Source organism: Gossypium hirsutum, chromosome A08 (genome assembly GCF_007990345.1).
Source record: "Gossypium hirsutum isolate 1008001.06 chromosome A08, Gossypium_hirsutum_v2.1, whole genome shotgun sequence".
Taxonomy (NCBI): Eukaryota; Viridiplantae; Streptophyta; class Magnoliopsida; order Malvales; family Malvaceae; genus Gossypium; species Gossypium hirsutum.
Genome location: NC_053431.1, coordinates 125849391 through 125869102, shown reverse-complemented (window position 1 = coordinate 125869102; position 19712 = coordinate 125849391). Strand labels below are relative to the sequence as shown.

The 19712-nt window shown below is 31.9% G+C and overlaps 3 protein-coding genes across 3 annotated transcripts; all 3 read left to right on the top strand.

Moving 5' to 3' along the window:
- The first annotated feature begins 1656 nt into the window (after nucleotides 1-1656).
- On the top strand, nucleotides 1657-7699 carry LOC107909183 (diacylglycerol kinase 7). Its single transcript, XM_016836635.2, has 12 exons — nucleotides 1657-2156; nucleotides 2486-2605; nucleotides 2979-3116; nucleotides 3204-3289; nucleotides 3506-3593; nucleotides 4077-4152; nucleotides 4567-4649; nucleotides 4764-4834; nucleotides 5398-5475; nucleotides 5685-5772; nucleotides 6427-6543; nucleotides 7270-7699. Exons 1-12 carry the CDS (start codon nucleotides 1806-1808, stop codon nucleotides 7426-7428), a joined length of 1455 nt encoding a protein of 484 aa, XP_016692124.1. The 5' UTR covers nucleotides 1657-1805; the 3' UTR covers nucleotides 7429-7699.
- A 1236-nt stretch (nucleotides 7700-8935) lies between these two features.
- On the top strand, nucleotides 8936-10932 carry LOC107909182 (small nuclear ribonucleoprotein E). The gene is made up of 6 exons (XM_016836634.2): nucleotides 8936-9095; nucleotides 9196-9222; nucleotides 9343-9405; nucleotides 10373-10451; nucleotides 10532-10577; nucleotides 10661-10932. The coding sequence occupies exons 1-6, from the start codon at nucleotides 9054-9056 to the stop codon at nucleotides 10668-10670; spliced, it is 267 nt and encodes an 88-aa protein (XP_016692123.1). The 5' UTR covers nucleotides 8936-9053; the 3' UTR covers nucleotides 10671-10932.
- Nucleotides 10933-14735: 3803 nt separating this feature from the next.
- On the top strand, nucleotides 14736-19517 carry LOC107909180 (TPR repeat-containing thioredoxin TTL1). The gene is made up of 7 exons (XM_016836632.2): nucleotides 14736-15848; nucleotides 16993-17188; nucleotides 17661-17845; nucleotides 17926-18259; nucleotides 18607-18784; nucleotides 18873-18979; nucleotides 19053-19517. Exons 1-7 carry the CDS (start codon nucleotides 15175-15177, stop codon nucleotides 19203-19205), a joined length of 1827 nt encoding a protein of 608 aa, XP_016692121.2. The 5' UTR covers nucleotides 14736-15174; the 3' UTR covers nucleotides 19206-19517.
- The last annotated feature ends 195 nt before the right edge of the window (nucleotides 19518-19712 follow it).

The window sequence follows — 19712 nt, the reverse complement described above, 5'->3', positions numbered from 1 at the left end:
TTTGAAATAAAAAAAGCTCACATAATAGCAATGTAATTAAAAAAATAGCATTGTAATGAACTTGAATTTAATAAAATAATCTTAATAATGTTAACGGTTTTACTTGAATTTTAAAATCTGAAAAATAGAGGGACTAAATTAAAAAAAAAGTAGATGGATGAAATCTTAAATTTACGAAAAATATTCGGATTATATTAACCCTAATATTTTAATTATGTTTTCGATATTTCATTTCTAGAAAATCCAAGTCAATCGATATTTCATTTCTAGAAAATCCAAGTCAATCATAGTCATAAATGAGCTGCTTGGTGGAAAAAACAAAGTCAAAGCTTTCAATAATTTTCCAATTTGGCTTTAAATATCGTAGATGGCAGTTTTGTAATTTATCAATACCCAGAAGGGCATTTCCCTTTCCTCTGCCTCTCCAACGACCCCACACTGAAACAAACGAAACAAGCCTAACTATATGTTTTTTTAATAAGATAATGGTCGATTTTTTTAATAAGGCCCTTGAACTATATGTTTTTAATGGATTTAGCCTCTGTAATTTCTAGTCCTTTAGTTTTTGAAATGTGTATTTTCAAGCACATAGGTTTTTTCTTATTTCACAATAATTTCACCAAATGATGTGATGACGTGGTATACGGTCGTTAATACTTTATACAATTGGAGAAGGTTTTTTTTTTAAAGATTGAGAATATACATTTTAAAGAGTAAAGAGAGTAAATGCATCAAATTCTAACAAAGAGATCAAATCTACTAAAATTATAAATGTAGGGACTTTTTAGAAATTTGACCAAAAATAATTACAATTAATTAGTATTATTTTATTTTAGCATAATCATAAATTTAGTTTCTAACATTCACTTTAATTGTCATTTTAGTCCTAATTTTTTGATCATTTTAATTTTAAACTTTCAAATTTTAGTCAAATTACTTTTTGTGTGGCATTGCCGTGATAACCAGTGTGGTAATCAACATGTAAATTGTAATGGAGTATAGGTAGACTGCCACATATGTTGCCATATCAATACCATAAATTTAGCCCATAACATTTATTTGGGCATTTTGTCCTAATATTTTTTTTTTATCACATTGGCCTTAAACCTTAAAAATTAGTCAATTTGCTTTGTTTCGGATGAAAAACCTGACTGAAGTGTTAAAATTTTAATAGCATTGTGCATGACAATCTACATGCACTTCATTGTTGACAAGAATATTTATATTAAAAAAACTTTATGAACCATTGTTGATTTTAATTTTTTTTTGAATTTTTATGAAGTATACATCGATTGCCACGTAAAGTACAACATCAATTCTGTTAAAATTTTATTAGTTTAGCTAGCTTTTCTTTCGGAAACAACACAATTTGACAAATTTTGAAGTTCCAAGATTAAAATGATAAAAAAAAAGAACAAAATGATAAAATGAGTAAACACTAAGAACTAAATTTATAATTATGTGAAAATTTAATAGTTCAATCAGGTTTTCACTAAAAATTAAAATTGACTAAAGTGTAAAGGATTATGGCCAAAATGAAGAAAAAAAAAATTAAAGCAAGATAATAAAATAGATGAACATTAGGGACTAAATTTACTATTATACCTTTTCATATCTTATATACAGCTTTTCCATTTTCAAAAAAAAAAAAAAAACAAAAACAACTTCATAACAAAAACAAAAATTCAAAACCTCATCCTTCTTCCCTGGCACTCAATCTATATTTATATAAACATTTTCATATACACCTTTTACTTTACATATTTTGGACAATTACAAGAATTTTTTTTTTTGAAAAATAAATAATGGCTAAGCCGTCGTCGGAAGGAGATTCTTCGACGGCATCACGGACCGGTTCACGTTCCACGATGAGGGAATCATCGTTGAAAGGTTGCGGTTTTTCGAGTTTTACCGGTTTTAGGGCTGAGAAGGAAGATGTTCTGAGGCTGGCGATGCCTCTATATCTACGCTTGGCTATGCTTGATTGTATTAAGAAAAAAGACGTCGACGCCGGTGACCAGCATTTTCAAACGAGCGGGTCCGAAGATGATCCTTGTTGTGAAAATCCTGTCGTCGTTTTTATTAACCCTAAAAGCGGCGGCCGGAATGGTTCCGTCCTTCAAGACCGTCTCCAGCATATGATTAGCCAAGAACAGGTAATACTTTTCAATTTCCTTATGTATATTTGAATTTGTGGTAGCCTTGGTTTTATATGTTGATTGAGGTAAAATAGTCCCTCAAAGAGCAAATTGATACAAAAATTTCATATATTTGTATTGTTAAAAATTCACATGGCGGACGGAATAAACAGAAAGTGGCATGTCGCATGCCATGAGTAAGTCAGCAAACGTACAATGGAATTTTTAAGAGGAGGAGCAATTTGCTCTTTGATTTATCCACAGGGAGCAAAATACAATCTGATTCTAGTAGGGGCCTCCACGTTACTTTAACCGTTTGTTGATGAATTTTTAATTTGGAAATGTAGGTATTTGACCTCCATAATGTGAAACCGGATGAATTTGTACGTTATGGATTGGGTTGCCTTGAAAAGTGGGCTGAAAAAGACAATTGTGCCAAAGAGACAAGGAAGAACATCAGGGTTGTAGTATGTTTCTACTTTCTACCAACCTTTTTCTATAACTTGTCTTCAGTATGTTGGCTATATATATATATATATACACACACATATATAACTTCTGAAAGAGTTAAAAAGGTTATAGTTTAGATTTACAAGATAATAAATTTTTTTTGAAGTGTAAAATTTAAAAATATATCTTTTCTGTAAGAAATATAAGTACATGATTTTACTTTTATGCAGAACTCCTAGAGTTGGTGTTTTATTACATTCATGGTTTTTGATATTCGATCAACGGTGATTTTTTCTTTTAGCAATTTTTACAAAGTTTAGAACAAATTACAAAATTAACTTAAACCCAATATTCCAAACTGATGGTTTAAGACTCTGGATGTTTGGGCAGGTTGCTGGTGGTGATGGTACAGTTGGTTGGGTGCTTGGATGTCTTGGAGTGCTTCATGAAAAGGATCAGTTTCCGGTTCCTCCTGTAGCTATTATTCCTCTTGGTACTGGCAATGACTTAGCTAGAAGTTTCGGTTGGGTAAGTTAACCCCTTTATAAATTTCAAATTTGATGTTGTCTACTGTTTTCTTTTCTTTGTTCCTCATGCTCTGAATGTGCACTGCAGGGAGGTTCATTTCCTTTTGCCCGGAGATCAGCTATTAAGAGAGCTTTGCAAAGAGCTACTAACGGTCGAATTTGCCATTTAGATAGGTAACTAGACATTTAGTACTATCTTTTGCTTATGGGGCGGCATACTGATGTTTTTTGGGTGATCGTCTTTTGTTTTATTAGTTTATAATCCTTTGTTGAGGACTCACTGTATGTATTAGTTTCTTGAAATTGAAACATGGGTTTGCATAAGACATCATTGTTGTATAAATCCTACTTTTTGGTTATGTTATATCAATAATTGTTTCTTTGATGCAGTTGGCATGTTGTGGTGCAAATGCCTGGCGGAGAAGTTGTTGGTCCTCCCCATTCTTTGAAGACTACCGAAGTGTGTGATGTTGATCAGGTAGTGAATTTCTCTGCTCTAAATCCTCTGTTTTATGCAATCAACTTCTACTGTGTGGCTAGTTTTGAACAAGTGAACATTCAAGCTTTATTGAGTCTTTTGAGGGTTAATAAAGTTTTATCTACTCTAGTTTATAAACTTTGACCATTAGGTTACTTAATTTGGGATTATTGGAATTCACCATTTATAAGCTGAGAATAACTTGCAGTAAGGTAATTATGTAAAAATGTGTTTGACTTTCTTTTTATTGAGATTATATTATAGACAAGTTCCTAAAAACAGAGTACCTTCTAGGTAATAGATTAAGATATTGTACTGTTTCTTTCTAAGTATTGTTGTGGTTTACCATCTGATTACTTAGATATGACGCATTAGTGTTCTTTTCTTTAATTAAAAAATCGAGATTTCTTCTAATCGTGATTTGATGATCTTATGATGTGGAATTTCAAATTTAAGTGAGAAAAATCTTGTCTGTGACTGCAGAATTTGAAGATTGAAGGGCGTGTTCCAGACAAAGTAAACTGCTACGAAGGAGTTTTCTATAATTACTTTAGCATAGGTATAGTATCCCAGTTTAACTTCAGGATCTCGATTCTTCTAATTTCATGCATCTCGGAATTCACTTGGTGGGTAGCTGCATATTGTTTTCTTCTTAGAACCAGAATAGAGTAGCTGCTATTTTATTCAAGAGAAACAGAATAGAGTAGTAGCATTCTGAACCAAATTTGTAATAGAGTCTGTAGATGATCAAACTTTTGTAAAGATTCCTTTGCTTTATTAAAATAACTTTTAAATCATCTAAATACTATTTTCCTCTTACAATTGCATAAAGGTTCTAGTAAGTCCACACAAATATGAGCAGAGTTGTCTTCCTAGGAACAAATCTGTGCACATTCTTGCTTATGGTGCTTTTTTTATTACTATTACAACCATATTTGGTTCGTAAGAATTTTTATGTTTTCATTTAATTCAGGAATGGATGCGCAAGTGGCTTATGGATTTCATCATTTACGTAATGAGAAACCTTACCTTGCACAAGGTCCTATTTCAAATAAGGTATTTGTTGTGCTAAGTGGTTATATTGCCATCTAACAAATATACATGCCCCATTCAATGGTTTGCTTTGCTGAAACTAATATTATATTATAATTGGTCCATCTTTTGTGGTAGATTATTTACTCCGGTTACAGTTGCAGTCAGGGTTGGTTTCTCACACCTTGCATGAGTGATCCAAGTTTAAGGTTAGACATTATGATAGTTGTTTAGTTTCCATCTTATTTAATGATGGACAAATTCCATTTTCGAAGTAACAATGTTTTGAATGTAATATCACTCAAGCTAATGCTTGAATCATCTGGAGAAAGTGTAGCTAAGGCATTCTTGGTGCCGAAGGCAAGGCTAAAAAGTGTATTTACCTAACATAAGCTTTTGATGCTTAGATACATTAGTTTGAAAGGTGATGAGTGCCTAATTGACATTACTCCATGAAGTTTTCCTCTATTTTTACTTGGAATTTGACAATATATGTATGTTTTATAATTTGTATTATAAATGCACCTTGCTTTGCTTACGAATGTCTTTTTTGTGCATGTTAATAGTAATAAAACATTACCGCTGTTCTAATGCATGTGCTTTTCAAATGTTTGTTTAGTCACACCAACAAGTTTTTTAATATATCTTTTGTTTACCTGGCAAAAAATAATCTATGAATCCATGAAAAAATCTCTCTTTCTTGTTAATGGTGTTTTGCAGTCAACAATCTTCGTTTTGAAGTAAATATAATTTTAAGATGTTTTAAATGCAGGGGACTCAATAACATTTTAAGTATCCACATTAAAAGGAAGAACTCCTCAAAGTGGGAGCCGATCGAAATCCCTAGAAGGTACATTTCAAGTATCAATTTTATCTTGTTATGCATAAGCATCCTAATTGCTGTATTCATCTCTTTTTTTACTGTCATTGTGTTTACTTATCAACTGTTCATCTTCTCAATTCTTATTTAACCTTACTGTTTACCTACAATATCTATAAATATTTATTTTATATAACCTTCTGCATGACACCCTCTAATATTATGTTATTTTCTTTTAGTGTGAGGGCCATTGTTGCTTTAAATCTTCATAGTTATGGAAGTGGGCGAAATCCATGGGGTAATCTAAAGCCCGATTACTTGAAAAAGGTATGGTAAATCTCTTCAGATTGCTTAGTAATAGTCTTTGTATAGTGTTCATAGTACAATCTCTCTCCCCCCTTCTGCACTTTTTGGGTATACTCGAACTGTTTGCTTATATTTGATGGTTGGATTTAGATTTAAAAAGCCGAGCGATGAATGTGTATATTATACGGACTCTTCATTTTCCCTAAAATGCTCATCTTTGATATGTGTGTGACACATTTGGACATCCATGTCAGTATTATCTTCCAAATATATGGACAAACATTAAAAAGAAGAGCATATCCATGTCACATACTTATATCAGACACTCACCCCTATCAAATGCTGAACTTTTGTCGGTTTAACCGAAAAACATTCGAAAGATGTTACTGCTATGTTTTTCATTCAACACTGTGCATGCTTTATTGATTATATTTAATTATTTCAACTTTGTGGTCTATGCTTATGGTATAATATCAATGTTCTGAGTTATGATTTCTAGGCTGGTAGCGAGTTGCAAGTTACTCAGTCTTTTCGGTTTAATTTTAAGCTTTTATTGAGAAGCTTGATCAAAATCATAATCAAGTTACCCGGTCTTTTCGGTTTAATTTTAAGCTTTTATTGAGAAGCTTGATCAAAATCATAATCTAATAATAGTTGCCTTCAATTATTTTTCAGAGAGGCTTTGTCGAGGCCCATGTTGATGATGGTATACTAGAAATTTTTGGCTTAAAGCAAGGATGGCATGCATCGTTTGTAATGGTTGAGCTCATATCTGCAAAACATATCGCACAGGTAATGTACGAAGTTTTCATCGTAACGAGCTGAATGTAGTTAAAAAATTATATTGTAGAAGTACAAGTTTAGGATGGACTGAAAATTTTTTCCTTGGCCTAAAAATAGGTATATATATACCATTTGCCTTTGAAAAAGTTGTTTCCATTGTTGAGAAAGCCTACTACTAATTACTAAAACTTTATTGGGATAAAGCAAAATTTAGTCCTTGAACTTGGCTGTCTTCCCAACTTGGTCCCTGAACCTGTTTTTTTGGTTCGCATTAATCTTAGAACTTGACAACTTTTTCCAGTTTTGGTCCATGTGATGACATGCCACTTTTAGATTGTGTCATGTCATTCCTTTTACACAATCTTAGAGTGTAACATCATCAAATGCACTTAAACTAGGAAAAGTTGTCTAGGACTGATGTAGACAAAAAAAAAAGTTCAAGGACCAAATTAAAAAAAAATTCCAAGTTCAGGGACTAAATGTTGTATTTTGCAAGAAGATGGATAGTTCCTTGAAAATACCTTACACACTCATAGGGTGAGAGATGCCCCTACTTGCAAGATACTTGAATTCAGCTTAGTAATTGTTGAGCCTAACTCGAGTTATCGAACATGCTGAATGGAGTTGAGCATAAATAATCGAGTTCCTTTGTATACTAGGTGAACAAACATAATCGAGTTATTTGGAAAACGTGGTAAACTGATAACTTCTTTTACGGATTTAAATTTTTTCCAGGCATCATCGATTCGATTGGAGTTGAGTGGTGGAGATTGGAGAGATGCATTTTTGCAAATGGATGGGGAGCCATGGAAACAACCCATGAGTAAAGAGTATTCCACCATTGTGGAAATTAAAAAGGTGCCATTTCCGTCAGTAATGGTCAATGGAGAGTGACATTGGGCTAATCCCTTTTCTTTCTCTCGTATTTTGTAAATCATTACGGTTAGCCGACTATATAACGAAGTAGTGGTTAAGACTTTTGTTGGCAGCATCATCACCGAAGTGTTGTAAATTATTGTTCTCTTACCCCCTAGTGAATAGGAGCTAATTGGTGAACTTTATTCATAGAATACGCCATGGTCTATTTTTTTTTAAAAGGGATGTATTTTAACAATATTTTCTTACTTCTATTTTCAAAATGTCCAATTTGATACTTGAAATTTAACTTCTGTGTATCAATTTGGTTTTTCCTTTTAACGGTGTTAATTATTGAGATTTTTGAAATGTGGTCTAATCATAATCTGCCATATGGAATTGCCAGTTAGAGAAAAGTTCAACTGGTCAAAAGATTTTCCCTTCTATTTTTAATGCCAAAAAGTAGGATAAATTAGTAATATAGAAAATAGTAAGGGTTTTAGGTCGATTGTTCTTATATTTAGAGAAATAGGTTAATTTTGAAGAAAAATAAAATTTTTAAGTTTCTCTTTTTTATTGTTTAAATTTTCCTCTCTTATCGCAATGCAATATGGCACCTCATGATTAGGACACGTGCCAAATAATGTTTGAGTTTTATACCGTTATAAATAGGTATCATAATGATAAACAAAATAAAAGTACAGGTATCATAATGATAAACAAAATAAAAATACAGATACCAAATTGGATAAATTGAAAGTAGAAGTACTACATTGATAATTTTATTAAAATAAGATTTTTTTTATCATTATCCCTTTTTAATATTATATTTATCATTTACATATTTATAAATGATTCATTTTCTTTGATTAGTGTGATATTCTTTAATTTAATTACTCAAAAAAAAATAAAAAAAGGATTGCTTAGTTTTTAAATTAAAGAAATATATGTCTACTCCTTTTTAAAAAATGCTCATATTTTTTTTTAATTTTTCAAAATGCAAATGCAAATATTAAATATTATTAAGTTTATATTTTGGTCACTCAACTTCAAAAAGTTAAAAAATATCACTGAATTATTCAAAAATTTTTATTTAAGTCATTAGACTGTAAAGATTAAAAAAAAATTGATTAGTGAGCTTCAAGCTATGATTTGACGATCAATATACTGGAATAATACCCATAAACGAGTAGAAGAACATTCTTCAATCCAAGTCGACCTAACGGTTAGTGTAAGAGGTAAGAGAAAAAAGCTATTTGAATTTTAATTTGCAAATTCATGACATTCAAAACTCTTTCATAAAAAAAAATTAAACTGTAAAAGAGAAGTGGAAAGAAAACTTCAATTGGTACAGGCGGTGCATATAAAGAAGGCTATACAACACTTATTTTAACATCCAAATGATTTAAATGAAAACTTTCGAATAGATAAACAACCATTTTATAAGTTTTTGAAATTGAGTGACCAAAACGTAAATTTACTAATAGATCAGTGACCCTGGTGTAGTTTAGCCTTTAAAAAAGCGTCGGACCCGGCTGGCTTTTGGTCCTCCTTTAAAATGAGCTCTTCTATTTCAATTTAGGGTTTTAAGAGCTCATTTTTTATCTGTTTAAAACCTTTCGAAAAAGAGGGGGAAAAAAAGAGCGGTCGAGATTTTCACAGCCATGGCGAGCACCAAAGTACAGAGGATTATGACCCAACCCATCGTATGTACATCTTTCATTATTTCCTGATTTCATTTTTTCCCCTTTCTAAATTTTTTTTTCTTACTCGTTTTTTCTGGGGTTTTTTTTTGTGCTGTAACAGAACCTGATCTTCAGGTTTCTCCAAAGTGTAAGTCTCTATTTTTCATTCTTAATTCGCTTGAATTTTCTTTTCTGGGTTTTGCTTGTTTGTTAATGAATTATTGTACTGTTTTTTTTAATTATATTTTTTCGATTTGGAATTGTCCAGAAAGCTCGCATTCAGATTTGGCTTTTCGAACAGAAAGATTTGAGGATTGAAGGCCGAATCATTGTAAGTTTGTGTATTATTTCCTTTAAATTAAGTTTTTTTCTACTTATTTGGTAAATATTTTAATTTTTTTAAAATTGAGTTTTGTCAGGTGTTTGGTCTAAGCTTATACTTGAGGATTCGAACTCGTATTTAAGATCGAGTTATATGCTTTAGTCGGAGTGTCCTCTTTGGTGTTTAGTCTTAGCTTATACCCTGAGATTTAAGTTTTTTTGAAACTGGACCCGACTGACCGGTCGGACTGGTTAGGCAGGGAACCATCCAGGGTAGCCTTCCTGAGAACGTCATTGAACCAGTTGACTTGGGAACCAGTACAGACTGGTTGAACCAGGCATTTGAACCTAATTTTTATTTTTTATTTTTTTATGAACTTTTTAATGATTTAATTAATTGAACTGATCGGACTTGTTGGACCAGCGAAATGGTAAGAACTGTGTTATTTGTTAACCTTGTTTCAAATAGTTAGAATGTAGGTTTCTTTTTTTTTGGTGGTTTTGCATGATTCTCACCGGGTTATGTTATTTGTGTGTAATTTGGTATTAATGCGAAGATGTTATGGTTTTCCATTCCTTGCTCTGATTTGTACATATTTTTTGTTGATGAGATTTGGGGTTTTCTTTGCTTTTTCTCGATAATCGAGAACATTCTCAGGTCGCATTAGTTGACAACCATTGAGTGTTTATTTAGACTGTTGCTATTGTAACAATGAAGGCAAAAAAACAGCAGTTCCCTTGGTCCGTTTTAATGAATAAAATCTGTAGGAACTAAGAATCTTTAGCTCTATTATTCGGCAAGTTTATATTGTTACAAGGAATGAGGCATGAAGTGCAAATTTTGGCCCATTGTACAGCTTGGGAAAGGAAACAGGCATCTATTCAAGGGATTTCAGTCATGTCTTAAAAGTTCTTTTTAAAGAATTTTATGACTAAAAGCTCATTTCATCTTACATGCCCTATTCGGCATTTTGCAGGGTTTTGACGAGTACATGAATTTGGTTCTGGATGATGCTGAAGAAGTTAACGTCAAGAAGAAAAGCCGAAAGTCATTAGGTGAATTATCTTACTCTTATTGTTGTTCTCGTCCCTTGTTTTATGCATATCATCTTATTTGTTCGTTTATTTTTTTCCAGGAAGGATTCTTCTTAAAGGAGACAACATTACTCTTATGATGAATAGGTAAGTGAATCGAAATAAACTCCGTGTCTCTTTCTCTCACACTCGACACTCTCACACTCACATTTTTTTGTTAATTTCTACAGTGGAAAATGATTGTAGATCCAGCAGTTATTTGGACTCGTGAATGCAAAATCTTCTTGTCATCGTATAGGTCAATCTACTATGACTATATCGTACTATCTTTAAAAACATGCCTTCGTGTTAGGACATTCACCTTCTAGGAGGTGCTTCTAGTATTTCAGACAGTTTACTGATGCTTTTGCTTAGATTATCTAATGATTTGACATGTATGATTCTGCTCTTTGATCTGCATTATAAGATTTCTGATTAAGTCGGCATAAAAAACCCTTATTTACGATCCGTAGCCTGCATTCTTCTCGTTTTCGTTAACCATGCATGTGCTACTGTTCGGTTTTGGATTTCATTTATTTCTGGTACGTATTGGCCTCCTCATTTATTTAGAAGATCTAGCTAACTACGAGTACATGTTAATTATGTTACTCCTACTCTTCGTTTGTTTTTCTTCAAGTATAAAATGTTTGATACTCGTATATGATCCATGGATTTGGGGATATGACTTCTAGGAATCCTCAAAATACATAGAAAAACTTGGAAAAACCAGACCATACCTAGTATCCTGTACTTGAGTCTCTCACTCAAATCCAAGAAGCATTATCCTCCTAAGTTTTCGAACCTTATTGTCGAAGTCGTCAATGATTTCGTTTGTGTCAATTTGGCTTTAGTCATGATCTAAGTGTTGCTATGATGTTAGATTGTCTTGAACCTAAAAAGTCTATTTGATTGTAGTTAATATAACTCGGAAGTTGAAAATGACCCTAACTAGAAACTATTTGACTATTAAGTTGCTTTTGGGCTTCGGGTTTAGGGTATAGCATAGTTGTAGCCATTACCAATCTAATGCATCTTTGGTCGTCAAGTGATCTTACAAAAAAAGAAAAGAATCTAAAGTGTCTTGGGAGAAACTCAAATACGAACTAGATTGGTTGTCTGGATCGGAAATCAGTTGGTATATCCCTTTGTACATTAGGGTTGAATTGATCTTTGACGAACTTCTCGAAACCCGTTAAAAATCAGAGATTGGGGTAAACTACACTAATGGTCATTCGATCATTAGTATTTTTTTATCACTTAACTATGAAAAGTTACAAATTATCACTAAATTATTCAATTTTGTTTTTATTTTTTTAATTCACTTGGCTAATATTAAAATAGAAACACTTGAAAATTCAAGATAGTTGGGCGATCAAAACAAAAAAAAAATTGAATATTTGATTGATCATTTTGTAATTTTTCATAGTTATAAAAAAAGAAAGGTGAAATTTTGTTATTAGAAAGTTGTGGATTTAGTCCTTGTATTTTAATTTGATTATTTTAAGTACAAGGAATTCTAGTATTTGAAAATTGTAGTCTTAACCAAATAAATGCTAAACCATTAAGTATATTTTGTTATTTGTAAAATTTAATTTGTCAAACATATTGTTGCATATGTTTAACTTATTATTTTTTTCTATCACTTATAGAAAATCAATTAATAGGTTTAACGAACATTAAAATTAAAAATTGAAAATTCAAGAAATATATTGATTTAAGAATGCAGTGAATTAAATTTATAATTTTATGGGTATTACATGACTGATAGTGTAATTTAATTAAATATATTTAACTGCTACCTAAAGTACACAAGTACTAAATTTTCAACTTATGAAAGATTATAGGACTGACTGTCCTAAGAGTAGAATTTGATAATGTGTGATTATTTTATAATTTTTTATAATTGGGTGATTATTAATATAATTGAGTTTGAAAAATCAGTGATGTAATCAAGGGCATGCAATGATTAACTCTCCCTAGGAGGAATCCAATGATGACATTTTTAGTAGAAATTGAAAGGCATTTGTGGTCGTATCTCATTCACCTTTCTCTGTATTATCTATCTATTGCTTTCAGACAGTTTCTGTAAATGGACCCTATATTCAGTAATGCTAGTACATCTTCTTTTCGGACATAACATTATCACATGATACCAACCTCTTATTTAAAAATAATAACTATAATGTAACCTGAAATAAACGAGATTTTAAAAAAAATTATTTTGTTATTTGTTTATCATCTGCAAATTATACGAGTATTACTGTATAAATTTGAATTCGAATTAAAGATTGTATTTGTGGGATATTCAAATTAGCAAACAGAACAATTTTTGAATATTTAATTTGTAAAAATTTAAATTTGAATATGCTAAAATTCTTTTTATATATTATTAAAATTAAAAAGCATATCCTAATTAATAAATTAGGATTATATATTTGCCTTTGTTCTGAATTTGCAGTGAATAATAATATAGAAAAAATGGATTGAATATCCATGAATTATTAAACTGATATTTACATAGTTATGAAGTTTAGCTGTTTATATGAATTTTTCGAATTATTGACCGATCAATATAGTTTCACTTAAACCCTAAATACTGTATTTTCACTTAAATTTTGTTCATTTTTTTTAGAGAAATGTTCAAATCTCAAATAAAAACCCACTTATCTCTTTAAAAAAATATTTTTTTTTAAATACGAAATTAAATTCTAGCATGTTATTTTTAGGACACATATAACTATTAAAATTTTTCATTTTTCATTTAGTCATTAACTATTAAAATAGTTAACGGATTTATCAATTTGGTTATAATTTTGAATAATATAAAAAATTTAATCCAAATTTATAAATTTTATCAATTTGATCCTCAAACATATATAATTAAATATAAATTATATATTGTGAAAAAGTACAAAATTTAATATTGGTTATATAAAATATTAAAAATGTTTATATTTAATTATAATTATAAGACTCAAATATGCATTTAGCCCCCTGAACTTGGTACATTTTTTTGAGTTGGTGCTTATGATTTTTTACCCAAGTTGGTACCCGAATCTTTATTCCATCAAGGGTTTTAGTACTATTTTGTAACAATGTTAAATATAGGACACATGGTACTCTTAGGTTGTGACATTTGGCATCGGTAATACTATAATTTATTTTTGATAAAATACTAAAAATTATATAAAAATTTAAAATATAAAAGAAATTATAAAAATATATGTATATAAAAGAGTAAAAATATTACAAAACAAAAATCTAAAATTCAAGTTAGAAAAATTGATAAAATTTACATATTTTTCTAAATAAATTGCAAATAAATTAGATGAAGATAAATTTTACAATAAATTTTATGCTTATAATCGGGGACAAATTATTACACAATTTTTCAAGTTCACAATAATGAAAAGGTGATGATTTGAAAAAGGCTTATAAGAAGTTTTTTCGTTTTTCGTTTTATTTGTTAAGTTTCACAAGAAAAAATTGCGTTCCTTTGTTGAAAATGCTATTAACATGATCATGAATGAAGTTGATCAAAATCACAAATTTATATATAAGTTTATCAATATTTAGTTATATGTATTTAAATATAATTATAATTATATTTAATTATATGTGTTTGAGGATCATATTGATACAATTTGTAAATGTAAAAGGTTAAATTTATTGAATTATTTAGAATTAGCATCAAACTGATAGAATGTGTAAGCATTAATGATAAAATATTATTATACCGGTTGAAAAAAATCACGCCATCATTTCTATTAACCATTTAATAGAGAGTGAGTGACTAAAATAAAAATGATATAAAATGTTAGTGATTAAATTAAAATTTTTTATAATTAAATGATCAAAATAAAAATACGTAAAATATATAATTCTATTATTCACCCAAATTTTTATAACATCGGAAAAGAGTTTAATCCTCAATGAGCAACGTCATATCATGCTTAATATAAATATTATTCACCAAAATATCTACTATCCAATTAGATGGTTAGAAAATTTTGTAAAGAGAATGAAATTAAATTATAATTTTTATTATAGGAAAAATATATTTTTTTTATTTTCATAGATTATATTTTTATAAATTTTAAAGGATGAAATTAAATTTTTATATTTTAAAAAAAAATAATTTTATTTTTATTAATTTAAAATTTTAAATATAGGGATTTTTTTTCCAAAACCAACATATATTTCAAATTTACACTTTAATTTGTTTATTTTTTTGTTAAAAAAAAGAAGATAAATAAAATGATGAAATGAAACCTGTCTCGTGAAGCAGCAGGACCAACACTCTTTTCTCTTCCATTTTTCTTTTCTTTTAATTTGATTTCTCTTTGAAAATCCCTTCCTTTCTCTCTCTAAATTCTTTGCTTCTTTCCGTTTCCTTTCCCTTTAGATGTTTAGTTCTAAGTGTTTCCTTTCTACATTCACTTCATTTCACTCACATTACCAATAAATAACCCTCCACAAAGTCCCGAAGGTGAAGGCTAGAGGTAAAGAGAGTAGAATTGGAGTAAAACCCATTTTTAGTTGAAGGGAAAAATTAGGTAAGCCGGTGGCGGAGAGAGGGGGTTTCGAGAAACTTCCCGATCAACTTCGTGACTCACTGAGTTACGATTTTAACAAGCCTGATTTCCGTGAACTCGATCTGGGTTCACCCGTTTCGCCGCTCCGAACTCGACAATCCGGTCTCACGATGACAACGACTACTAGTTCGAGCTCGAGCTCATCCGGATCGGTTTCGGGTCGAAATGGATCCATCGTGACTGGTAGAAGATACGAGTCTCGTATAAATAACAATTCAGGGGAACTTTCCGGGTCAAACGAAACAAGCCCGACTGTTTCGACGCGGATTTTAAAACCGGGTCAGATAAGATCCGAACCCAACATCCCCGTCAGTTCTCCGTCTGTCAATGTTCTTCCGACGGGTAATATATGTTCTTCAGGGAAAATCCTAAAAACCGGCATGGTGGTGAATCGGAGCTCAAGGTCCGACGTTTTGGGTTCTAGGTCCGGTAATTATGGCCATGGCAGTATAATGCGGGGCTCTGGAATGGGAATTAGACACAGTACAGCTTCCAAAGGTGGCACCTTTGATCACAATAACACCATGGGGAAAGCAATGGAACCTGATGAAGTGAAGAGAATTGGCAATGAGATGTATGAAAAAGGACAATTTTTAGAGGCTTTGGGTTTATATGATAAGGCTATAGCTTTGTCTCCAGGTATTGCGGCTTACCGGAGTAACAGAGCGGCGGCATTGACGGCGTTAGGGAGATTAGGAGAGGCGGTGAAGGAGTGTGAGGAAGCTGTTAAGTTGGATCCTAACTATTGGAGGGCTCATCAGAGATTGGCTTCATTGTTCTTAAGGTATAAAACAATTTCGATTATACATTCCTTTTGGTGTTTAAATGGTTTTCTTAGACTGTTGGTAGAAATATTTCTGTATAGTTCTTTTGATGTTTTGAATCTAATTTTGTTAGAAAATTATTGGTTTTAATTGTTGCTAATGTTGTTGATTGCTTTTGGTGGGTTGTGATGCTTTTGATCTACGTTGTTGGACTTCTTGTTTTGTGTGTGTGTATGTTCGTATGTGTGTATGTATTATGTGTGTTTCTTGTATTTCCTTGTTCCTTTAGTTACATTGTGGAGGCAACTGTTAATACAGGTTGCATTTTGCCTTTTTACTAAAAAACGGGGCAAATTAGTCTATGTATCTTAAATCAAAGAGCAAATTGGTATTTTCTGTTAAAAATTTCACCAATTTCTACTGTTAAACACGGGCCTAGTTAATGAAATAATCAGATAGTTACACATGGCGTGTAATGTATACTTTATGTTTGTTAGTGTGTATGTATGTTTGTGTGTATGTTTGAATGTATATGTATGTGTGTTGTATTTCCTTTTTCTTTAGTTGCTTTGCCTTGGAGATGGTCCCAAAGTTTCGATTCGGTGAATGAATTTGAGTAATGCATTGATGAGAGTAGTCACTAATATTATTGATTGTTATATTTATATATATATATATATTAGTTACTTTTCTGTTTGCTATATTTAATATTTATCCTCAGAACTGTCTGCTCTCTATCTTTTCATTTCTGATCCGGGTTTCTTCAATTCTTCGTGCCTGTACTGACTGTTGACTTTTAGTTATATGGTTCTCGTGTTGGTCGTAGTTTGTATTTGTTAGATTAACTTACCTAGGTTTATTCTTCTTTTAAGTATTTCTCTAGTTTGTTGATATTCTATGTTCAGCTTCTCTCAACCAATCTGGTGAAATTTTTTACGGTTTTGTGTTCAAACTACAAATATCCTTAAAATAATTGGCTATTGGATATTGGTTAGCTCATGAGTCTTGAGCTTGTCGGCTATGTTCTCTATCGTCTATAAAAGATTATGTATCCATCTGTTCCATTGTTTTGCATGTTTATGTTACTTCTCTAGAGTTGTTCCCATTGACACCAATGTACCTGTAATATTTTGGTTGCTTTGATTTAATGCTGCTCCACTTCAGGGTCGGGCAGGTCGAAAATGCTAGGAAGCACCTATGTCTTCTGGAGCAGCCACAAGATCAAACTGAGTTACAGAAGTTGCAGGCCGTGGAAAAGCATCTTTGCAAGTGTACAGATGCTCGGAGAATTAGGGACTGGAAGAGTGCATTAAGGGAAACTGATGCTGCCATTGCCACTGGAGCTGACTTTTCTCCTCAGGTAAAAAAGCGGTAAAAGTATAATGGAAGCCTTTGTACTTGGAGTCAGATTGCATTTTACCCCATTTACTCAAAAAATGAGCAAATTAGTCCTTGTACATTAAATTAAAGAGTAAACTGGTCCTTTCTATTAAAAATTTCAGCCATTTCTATTGTTAGAAACTGAGTGGCTGACAGAATAACTAAATAGACGTGTACCTCATTCTGACATGTAAGGACCGGTTTTTAATAGTTAAAATGAATTAAATTTTTAGCAGGAGGACCAGTTTGCTCTTTGATCTAATGTACATGGGCTAATTTGTCAATTTTTTAGTAGAGGGGGCAAAATGTAATCTGACTCATAGTATAAGTGCCTCCATGGTACTTTTACCATAAAAAAGCTCATCTAAAGTTTTTTCTTCATTAAATTACGAAGAATTTGTGCAGTTAACGGACATGGAAAATGGCTGAACTGATTCAAATCGAATTTACAGCTTTTTATGTGTAGAGTGGAAGCCCTTTTGAAACTCCATCAACTCGATGATGCTGAATCAAGCCTTTCGGTTGTTCCTAAATTAGAACCATGCACCAACTCCTGTTCACAGACTAAGTTCTTCGGGATGTTTTCTGAAGCATATCTCTTCTTTGTCCAAGCACAAATTGAGATGGCACTCGGAAGGTTAGTAAAAAAACGATGCTAAGCTTAATCTCATATCAGTGATTTGCAAAATACAAAAATTGATAGCGGATATATTACAGGTTCGAGAATGCTGTTATAGCTGCTGAAAAGGCTGAACAAATCGATCCCCGAAATGTTGAAGTTGCTGTACTGCTTAACAACGTGAAGTTGGTTGCGAGGGCACGGGCACGTGGGAATGATCTGTTCAAATCCGAAAGATTCACTGAGGCCTGCTCAGCGTATGGGGATGGTCTTAGGCACGATCCATCAAACACTATTCTTTATTGTAACAGAGCAGCTTGTTTGTTTAAGCTCGGGCGGTGGGAACATTCCGTTGAAGATTGTGACCAAGCTTTAAGCATCCAACCAAATTACATAAAAGCCCTTTTACGAAGAGCGGCATCTAATAGCAAGGTATAGAAATTCTTTAAAAGCTTTCTTTTAGGTAAAAGTACCATGGAGGCCCCTGTACTAGGAGTTAAATTGTATTTTGCTCACTTTACTTAAAAAATGAGCAAATTAGTTATTGTATGTTAAATCAAAGAGCAAACCACTCCTCTCTGTAGAAATGGATAGAATTTTTAATGGGACTGATTTGCTCTTTAATCTAACGTACATGGATTAATTTGCCAATTTTTTTATTAGAGGGGGCAAAATGCAATTAGACTCCTTATACAAGGGCTTCTCTAGTGCTTTTACCCTTTCTTTGATCATAAGAATAGCCATCTCATGTATATGCTATTTGACATTGTGAACTATAGCTAGAGAGATGGGCTGATGCGGTACAAGATTACGAAGTTTTGCGAAGGGAACTTCCGGATGACAACAAGATTGCCGAATCTCTATTTCAAGCACAAGTTGCATTGAAGAAATCTCATGGTGACTTCGGCGAGGAAGCATGCAGTATCAAACAGTTCCGAGCCGCGATATCTCTGCCAGGTACATTTTTGCCCTTGCATTCACCAAAATTTAAACTATCATCGTTTTTACCGTCTCCCCCTCTTGAAAGAGTTAATTCAATCAACAGGTGTCTCCGTAGTCCATTTCAAGATGAGTTGCCACATGCAATGCAAACAGATATCTCCATTCGTGGATTCACTATGTGACCGCCATCCGTCCGTAAATTTTCTAAACGTAAACGACCCACCTTTTATTTATTTTTCTGATACTCGTTTAGAAAATAACAGAAATGTGTTCTTTCGAATAGGTGGACGTCGAGGAGAGTCCTGGAGTTGCAAATGCCGAAAACATAAGGATCTTACCAACATTCAAGATATACAAAATCGGTTGCTGCCTCAAGGAAATGGTGTGTCCGAGTCGAGAAATGCTTGAACACTCAGTGATACATTATAGCTCTTAGAACCCATGATGCCACCGTTTTCCACTCTAATTTTTTCCGGTACTTTCTTGCTGCCCAAATCTCCATTTTTGTTGGGAATTTACACAAGAACCATTGCCATAGGAACCCAGAAAAGTCACAGCTTTTAGTTCCCTTTTGCAGCTTTTAAATTTATTCATTCATTTCCTCATTGCTTTAGGGTTCATTTTAAAGATGCAATGAGAGGATTTGCAGGCAGGCTGTTAGTAGATGATATGTGCATGTGTATATATATGTGTGATGATAAATATTGTTTCTTTTTTTTTCATCAATAAGGGAAAAAAATTCTTATTATCTACAAATTTGTGCTAAAAATAAATTAAATATAAATTATAAATACTGTTTTGTTTCTTTATTGAGTGGATGCACTTTTAATTGATACATTGAATAAAAAAACTAGCATTGCTGCTTTTTTTTTTTTGATGGTTTATTGACTATATATATATATTTAATTATGGTTTCTAATGCCTCATTGGCTTAACATTTATT